Source organism: Clarias gariepinus, chromosome 8 (genome assembly GCF_024256425.1).
Source record: "Clarias gariepinus isolate MV-2021 ecotype Netherlands chromosome 8, CGAR_prim_01v2, whole genome shotgun sequence".
Lineage (NCBI taxonomy): Eukaryota > Metazoa > Chordata > Actinopteri > Siluriformes > Clariidae > Clarias > Clarias gariepinus.
Window position 1 is genome coordinate 12,609,433 of NC_071107.1, and position 9,311 is coordinate 12,618,743.

The window sequence follows — 9,311 nt, forward strand, 5'->3', positions numbered from 1 at the left end:
GATGTTGTCTGTGTTATCATGTGTGAGTCAGTAATTTCCTGGAAAGAGGGCCCTGTTTTGCACTCGCTAATTAAAAGCATTTAATTACAAAGCAAAAAATTAATAAAACAAAACTTTTGACATTTTATAAGGAATTTTAATACAGTTTGTACAATTTTAATGTTTAATCTTAATAAGCATTATGTTTAGAGGCTTTTTTAAAATGTTATTTAATTAGGCAAATCAACAGTCACCTTGACTCACTTTCCAAGTGTATTGAAATACAGTTAAAACTGAATCATAATTGAGATTTGAGGAGGTGTTTCGGGGATTTTTGTTTGGCAAACCAACATTTTACGGGGCCTTTCAACACTGCTACGGCATGGTAAACCAACAGAGCGAAGCTTGACAAAGACTGAGAGAGTGAAGGAGGGGAAAGAGGCGATAGGGAAAGGGTGTAAACAAAAAAAGAAGAAATGAGCAATAGTAAGATGAAAATAAAAAGCGACTGTGTATTGGACTTGCATCACAGCATTCTGTTTCACCTTGAATTGTTATCTGTTGTCGTTGTCTACTTTAGTTACAACAACAACAAAAACAAATTATTGTCTGTCATAAAATGGGCCAAGTTCCAAAATTCCTAATCAAGTTATGCAAAGATGTGTTGTGTGGTGTTTAATTTTAATGGTTGTAATACATTTTAATTCATTAAGTAATCTACAATATTCTCAGACCCAGAAAGTACAACCAGTTAAAAAGTTAAATGTTGAAGTAATCTAAACGGGGAAAAAGGTAAAGAAAAAATCGATCAGTCATCTTGTGCTTTATGCATCGGCTCCACAAAAAGCCCAGGAACAGTTTTTTTTTTTTAAATGATCACAGATAAAATTACTCACGACACTACATCACTGTTTCTCGTCCTCATTTATTATGCCACGCGTTGTGTTAACACCCACTTATTACAGTCTACATGGCTTTTTTTTGCTCAAGTTTGAGATTTTTTTCTTTTAGTCTTTCTTTGAAGTGAGGAAGCGGAGCAGCTTGCAGAGAGCAACATTCAAAATGTGGAGATGCACTGTATGGAGAGAGTGAGTTAGACACAGACGATGGGGGAGGAGAAATGAAGAAAGGATAGATTTAACACCTCTGCCTGTTTCCTTTTACTTCATTTGTGTGTTTTGCTTTGCTCTATCCATTGCCTTGTGTGCTTTTCAGATAAGGTAAGAACTTCACATTTTTTTAATTATCTCCTTACAGACGATTCACTTTAATCTAAAATCTTGGTTTAGGATGGTGGTTAATAAGGAAAAGGTCATGTAGTCCCAGATTGAGTTTTATTTTCCTCCAGATAGTGATCAGTTCCCTAAAGAACCCATAACAGTAAATGTTTCCTATAATGATTAAACTTAACTGTACTATTAGCGAATGAAGATTTAGTGCTGTTTTACTTAGTCGAGGCTTAGGCCTGAAACGGATCTACAGCAGTCACTCTGCCATTTAAGATTGAATGCTAAACACCGATCAGGGCCTATTGCTAGTTGCAAACTCGGGTTGATTGCTGTGGTTCATGATGATTGTATCTTTAGCTTTAAAGGCTTTAATTGTTCTTCATAAACAAAGCTGAATTAAAAGGCACAAGACCTGTGGTTTTGGAAATTTAAATGTGTTTTGCTCTGGTGTGCTCTTTTAATTCTGCATACTCTGCACGTAACATCCTTCATAACAACTTAGCATGATGCTCTTGAAAGGGCAGAAAACATAATATATTTCGTGTCAGTAGTTTACCTGTAAGTGTAAAAGAACTTGGAAATTGAAAAGAAATTTCATTTCCAATGGTGTTTCCGTATTTCTGACAGTTACTGATGGATTGCATTTTGCTGCTGGTGCTCGTGCCAGCTGTCCTCGTTGGCGGTGAGTACTACTTTTATTCTTTATAGAACATGGGCCATGATCGATGTTTCAATAACGTACCTGGAGCATTATTTAGGAATTATCTGTTATATCAGAGATGATGAAGATCTAAGGACACATGAGTGAATCGCTACAGGCCACAGAAACAGATTTTGCGATTATCTGTTATAAGTTATCTGAATTTAAATAATTTATAAAGAAAATGGTGAAATGTGTTATAGAAAACTGCATTAAACTTTAAACAAGACACAAACTTAGTGTAGTCATCTTTTTCATCATCTGTTCAAATCTTTCTTAGAGTACTCCATAATCTTTTAATGATACTAATGCTCTACAAAGGCCTTTTCATGGACGGAACCCTACCCTACGGTTTTCCGATTATATTAGGTATTATAGTTTTACAAGGGTGTTTTCTATCAGCAGATTAAAAAAGGGCCTGTGTTACCTTTAATGCATTTGAACTATACATTTTACGAAGGTTATGATACAAATATTTTAAACGTGCAACAATGTGCCACATAAAGTCGAATGATAAAAATTATTTAAGGCACTGTTTTAAATCTCATAAAAACAATACTGCATGTTTAATGAAGGAACATAATGCAGTTTAGCGCTTGCTTTACAACCACAAGTGATTCCTTTATCTGCTTTAACACCGATTACAACTCACCCCTTCTAAATGTTGTTTTAGATTTCATAACTTAATACGAATTCATCATTTCAAATTGCTACTGGCTAATCATTATATTAATGCAGGCCAATCCAGATTTTGAATGCACTCTTAAAATCCTGCAAAGCCTTAGCTTGCACAGTGCAACTCTGTTGAAGCCACACTTTGGGGAAGCAAAAAGAACTACAAAACAACAATCGCAAACTATGAAAACAACAAGCGTGCATGTAAGAAAACTAATTCACAAATTGATTGAAAATATTTTTTTTGAAACCATTTCAAGTCCTCATCCATCCCTCAACATATTGTTATCTATACCAGTGGCAACATTCAAGGTCCAGGAAGCTTAGCCTGGGGGTCTTTTTGTTCATAAAATCAATTTGTACAGAGTAGGTGCAGGGAAAATACTTTTAAGTATAAAGGATGCCTGGCTAAATAGCTGGTTTTCAGAACTGATGTATTTTTCTTTTGTTCTTGTATAATATATTGTGCATGGACTGTTTTTTTTTTTTTAAGATAATTCACATTTCCACAGATACGCTGCACACGATACATGCATGTAGATACATACATACACACAAACACGTGTATATTACTAGACAGAATGTAAATAATTTTGAAATTAATTTCTTGCCAAAAACAAAACAAAAAAATATTTTATGCATTTGTCATTTTTCACCTAGTCATTTATGGTCCATGTACTGGACTCTTTATCTAATAATGTCTTAAATATATCAGCAATATTTATTATTAATGTTTTATAGCAGCAATTACAGTAAAATAGTTTCTATGTTGTGTATATTGCATCTAAACTACAAATGTTGTGTCAATTGCGTCAGTATGCCTTATAAATTCTAATAAAATAAACTAGATTTTAAGCACACCATTAACAATCCTGCAAAGCCTGAGCTTGCACAGTGAAATCCTGCAAAGCCACACATTGAAAAAAGAAAAGAACTCTAACATGACGCATGTCTTCAAATGTAATCTACAAAACGAGCAGGAGTGCAAAGCTGCAGCTGTCGGTTTTATCATATGTTATGACCTAGCATTATAAAAGTTTGTCATGACAGGGCAATAACAGCAAATATAGTTTAGACGGTGTGGTTTTGGTATTAAAAAACTTAGTCACTGGCACAGTGGGGACTGGTTCGTAAAAAAATAATTTTAATAATTCCAATAGATTAACACGTGAAAATAGTGATGCGCAATCGCAGAGTTCATACTATATAGAGTTTTTATATATTCTGGCAGGATTTTTTTTTATGTTCCATAACTGTTTAACCACTTCTAATAAATAATTCAAATCTTTTAGTTTTTATATTTAAGCACTTCGTTCATTGTCCACTTACATATTTTAGGGGGTAGTGCTTTATTTAATTAGTTAGTCTAAGACTGTGAATTGCTATAAATCTAGATTTGTTATAGTTACATTTAGAAAGTGTTTTGGCTGTAAGACAAAATATGTTTTGCGCTAAAATGCCTCCAATGTTTTAAATCAGCTTTTTTTCCAGTAAGATGTAGATTTTTCCCAGTAAAATAAAATGTTGTACATTGCATATCATAGCTCATGTATACATATTTTTCACTTTTATTTTCTAATTCTTAAGCATTTTAATTGAACACATTTCATTATGTTTAACCTACAATGACAATGAGGGATGATCAAACATTTTTTCACAGTGTATATTGGAAATACAGTCTTCAAAAGATTACATGTATTAATTTTGCAAGCTTAATTCAATTATTTTTCCAAAGATATAGAGCTGAGAATCTGAAAGTTGATGATTTCATAGTTGGCAAGCCATACGTCTTCTCACCGTTTTTTTTATTGTATTAAGATTTAATCTAAGAAAACGCATTTCTACTTACAGAAAAAATGTCAACTGATTCCAACAATTTTCTATCATGTCTCAACTGATAATGGCGAATGTGTAAAAAGGTAGAGATTTTTAGCATAGATATTATATTTTTAAAATGAGCTTAACTTATTTAAGTGGTAATGTTGTGAGCATGTTGACTATTCTAAAGATTTATTTATTTATTCAACTCAATAAAATTTTATTTGTACAGCACTTTTAACAATGGTATAATTTATATTTTAGTATATTATACTGAATGTATAATATACTTAATGTATCATTTGGGCATCAGAGGTGTGCGTTCGGAACGACCTTGTCAGTCAGATGGCACAACATCCAACTCTAATTAATTGGATCCAAGTTTTTTCAAGTAACAGGATTGAGTGAATGTTGCAATACACAATGAAACTGTATGTTTAAGCTATAATAGATACCTTATGAAAAATTTGATTTTAACCAAAATGATTAACATAACTTTCTTTCGGTTGCTCCCGTCAACGGGTCACCACAGCGGACCATCCAATCCACAAAAAACTTGGTACAGGTTTTCTGCTGAATGTCCTTCATGACACAACCCTCCTTTTTTCTAACTGGGCTTGGGATCGGCACTGCATGCAGTGGCTGGGAAGTATGGGGTGTGGCAACCACCAACGGCGGGGCTCGAACCCGGATTCTCTGATCCCCAAATCAACACATTAGAGCCTTAGTCGCCTAACCAAAATGATACATGAACATACATATCCATGCAAAACTAATAACATTTTTGATATATTTTAATTATTATGTTTCTATAGAAAATATAGTTCGAGTAGGTTGGGATGAACAAAAAAAGTACAGACGAAAGTGCTTTAGATAAGACCTAATAAAGTGTTCATCTGAAACGTCTACATGTTGCTGTGTACCCCCTTGTGTTAATTTGACATACATATTTTTAAATGTAACAATACAGGGAACCAAATATCACTCTTAATGTTGAATCACCCAATGTGTCCGTGCTATGAAATGCTGTATTTTAAATTTTAAAGTCTTCTGATTACAAGCAACAAGTCCTAACCTCTTTTTTGGTCTAATTTAAGCCTAATTCTTATTTAATAATTTAAAAATACTGTCTAAACCAATTAAATCTGCTCCCCTGTTTATTTGCAATACCTTATAACCTATGTCTCTATGGTTTCTGTTATAGGTCAAAGTTATGAGACTTCCACTGGATCCAATTTAAATGCTACTACTAATGCTATTACTCCTACACTGTCCACACCTACATGTGAACCCAGAACCACCAATAAGCCCACTCCTCCGCCATTGCCACCTGCATTGGGAATGATAAGCGTCCAATGGAAGAAGCCCAACTCGTGCCAAGGCTACATACACTTCTCCATTAATTTTACATCAAGTTCAGAGCTTCTGTGTCACGGGGCTCTTATAACGAAAAATTTGGCTATTAAGTTCTGTAAGGAGAGGAGATGTGGAAAGTTTGATAGCTTCAGAAATAAATCTGGCAAAGGTTACATGATCCATGAAAACCTAACTGTGACCACTGATCATCAATGCAACACAACCTTTCTTACTTGCCAAGGTTTGTGTGTGTGTGTGTGTGTGTGTGTGTGTGTGTGTGTGTGTGTGTAAAACATGCATATAAATGACAGACTCATATTTTGTACACTGTATTTATATTTAAATATATATTTTTTTGTTTCAGATGAATACAACAAAGAACTGGTGGCCTACAAAGTCATCACAGGCTTGTTACTTACACTGATTCTTCTTGTCCTTTTCTGTCGATTTGCACAACCGACATACATAGCTGTGCGCAAGAGATGTAAGTCACAGAAACTTATTAAATTTGTATCCTTTAGATTATTATTCCGTTACTATATCCTAAATATTATTTAAGATCTGTAAAAATATTTAATCGCTATGGATGAGACTAGTAGAAATGCATTTATCTGTTGACATTTCCTGTATTTTACACTGTGTTCATGTTCACGGTAAACAAAGATGTTTATAATAATATTTAGTTTTAAGTTGTTAAACCTTTACCAGTACGTTCAGTTGATATTCTACATTGCCTAGGAACCAATAGCATTTACCCTGGGACATGTTTTAATTACTCAGTTACTTTTTGCTGCTTACTCCTACCTTTTAATGTAATATATTGGTGCAGCATTTACGAATACAACATATGATAAACTTTATTCAATTTACTGTAGTTTCACAGAAGCGCCAAAATCGTTGGATCGGCCCAACACAAAGTCAGAGTGGTGAGTCATCTCTCTCTCTTTCTCTTTTCCTCTCTCTCTCACATACACATGCTTGCTTTCTTGCTCTTTTACACAAACACACGAGCATTCTTGCAGAGGTGAGAACACTCAATATCTTCTACACTTTGAGTTTTTTTTCATTTTTTCTTTTCAAGTGTCCTACCACAGAGGGCAGGCCAGTCATCCCAATAACAATACAATGAAGAGGCATTCCTATCCTGGTAAGGGTTACACGTGCACACACACACACACACACACACACACACACACACACACACACATTATTTAAATATAAAACAGTATAAATTGTGAAAGTGGCATAGTTAAAGGACATTAAAAATATGATCGCTGTGTGTGATTTTAAATTTTTTTGGCTAAAAGATTTAAAAATGATGTTTGTTGTGTGCATTAGTATATGAGCAGAATAGTAATTCCCAGACATTCCTTTAAAAAGAGAAATAATAGAGGAATTCAAATTTAAAGGAAGTCAAATATATAAAAGCACATTAAATAAAATTTAATATGAAGATTAGTGTTGTTGGCATATACAACAACGCTAATCTTCATACAGTACTTCTACTGTACTCCTCCGTAGTACAGTAATGTTGTGCAGTTTCATGAAACAAATCAGGCACATGTTCAGAAGTGCACCTCCGGTTTAACAATTTTAGTTGTCTTTTTTTTTTTACTTAATTTTTTTATTTGTTTATTTTATTATTTATTTAACATTTTTATAGCACTAGTAGCTGCACAAAATAGCAGATGAATCATGAGTTTAAACAAGCAACATTTTGCAAACCTGAGCTGGCTGACTGTGCACACTGCATCCGGTAATAAACCATCGTTAGCAGAGTTAGTAAGAGCACAAACATTCCTTACTCAAATAATAGTAGAGTTCCTCCTTGTTTTTTACTTGAAGTGCATTTTTACCCTTAAAAAACATTTTAGCCATTTTTTTTGCATAAGTGTGTTTTTAATAGATATATACAAGCATCAGGATTTTGGAAAATGGAATAAATCCTTTTTTCTTAGCACAACCAAAGCAAAATAATGAAATAACTTTAAAGTTGTATATTAGTGTACTTCTGACTAAGGAGCCAAGGAACGCTCACAAACATTATTTAAACATAAATAATGACAACTACAGTACACACAAATCCCAAAAGTCACAAGTAATAGCATTATACAAAAAAAAAAACAATGCAAACTCGACTGCATGCTACGAGTTGTCAATGCAAACAGATTAAATAAATATGGGTTTTACAAGTGTCTTGAACACAAGAGGTCATCTTAGTTGTTTTGCAGTGTATATGTCCTTTACACATTTATTCTTGCTTGTGGGTACAGATAATCAATCACATATAAAATATAAACATTTAAGGAATTCATGGAATTCAAGGAATCAATTGCCCTCTTGTTCTTATTGTGACAACAAATCAGACCCCCCAAAAAAAAGATTATATACAACCTAATTCTTTTTTTTTTTAAATCAAAGGAAACCATAGTTACAAAATTCTATATAAGTACAGTAACTTGAGTATATGGATCAGCTATTATTAATGATTTTACTTCTTTTCCATTTTGACTTTTCTTTAAAATGTGCTCACACACTCACATTGACACACATTGATGCACACTTTGACACATTGAGTCAATTGGACTTTTGTGTGTTGCCAGGTTTGGAAAGACTTACGGTAAATTCCAGCAGAGAGCCTTCGTCGAACAGGAACAGTGACTACGAGTCATATGGCGGTTAAACTTCTCTCGTACAGTGTAGGAGTTTGTGAAAATACTTCTCTTGAATGCGCTGAATTTATATAAAGATAACAAATACACCCAGTCTGACATCAAATTTTGCCCAACTTCAAATTAATATGTATTCAATCAGTTTTAGGGAAGCTTTTAATTCATTTAACCCACATGCTCTGTCAGTATTGATTTTTTAATGCGTAAATTTGCTACTAATTTATATTTTTATAAAAAAAAGAAAAATGACAACAATTTCCACACAGAATGCTAAAGAGTATTGTTTATTTATTTTGTGGCTGTTTTTAAACCTGAGATTGATTTATAAACCTAAAATATTTTTTCTTTATCTGCTTGAACTCTGAACTGTTATGAACTAAACTGTCTATTATATTGTCTCTTGTTTTTTGTTTTCATATTGTATACATTGTATCTATTTTAATTTTTAACTAATGCATTCTGCTGTAAAGATAGAATATGTGATGCGGTGTTAATAAAGTGTTTAAATAAATATTTGGTAATATTTTACTTTAAAGTTCTTTAAATAAATAACATTTTTCGGCACTTGATAACATAACCTATAAAAACCAGAAGTAATAAACGATAAGTACTGTTAACGTAGTAAGTTAGCATTTTCATTTATTTCATAAATTTTTTTAAAAGCACTTTTTGTTGACAATTATTAAACACACACACACACATATATATATATATATATATATATATATATATATATATATATATATATATATATATATATATATAAAGTGTTGGTTCATTTCAGGTTATTTAGTTAGGTGGGACTTAATTTAAAGCATTACCTTTGTAAACATTACCTCTCTCTCTCCCTCTTTCTCTCTCTCTCTCACTCTCTCTTTCTCT

The 9,311-nt window shown here is 32.9% G+C and overlaps 1 protein-coding gene across 1 annotated transcript; it reads left to right on the top strand.

The window, feature by feature from the left end:
- The first annotated feature begins 975 nt into the window (after window positions 1-975).
- On the top strand, window positions 976-8,922 carry LOC128528735 (T-cell surface glycoprotein CD5). Its single transcript, XM_053501814.1, has 7 exons — window positions 976-1,199; window positions 1,836-1,890; window positions 5,606-5,998; window positions 6,122-6,241; window positions 6,633-6,683; window positions 6,839-6,904; window positions 8,361-8,922. The coding sequence occupies exons 2-7, from the start codon at window positions 1,842-1,844 to the stop codon at window positions 8,438-8,440; spliced, it is 759 nt and encodes a 252-aa protein (XP_053357789.1). The 5' UTR covers window positions 976-1,199; window positions 1,836-1,841; the 3' UTR covers window positions 8,441-8,922.
- The last annotated feature ends 389 nt before the right edge of the window (window positions 8,923-9,311 follow it).

Coding starts and splice junctions, on each gene's coding strand:
- LOC128528735 (XM_053501814.1), top strand. CDS start 1,842: ATGGATTGCATTTTGCTGCTGGTGCTCGTGCCAGCTGTCCTCGTTGGC. Junction 6,684..6,838: donor CCCAACACAAAGTCAGAGTG/GTGAGTCATCTC, acceptor TTTCTTTTCAAG/TGTCCTACCACAGAGGGCAG. Junction 6,905..8,360: donor GAAGAGGCATTCCTATCCTG/GTAAGGGTTACA, acceptor GTGTGTTGCCAG/GTTTGGAAAGACTTACGGTA.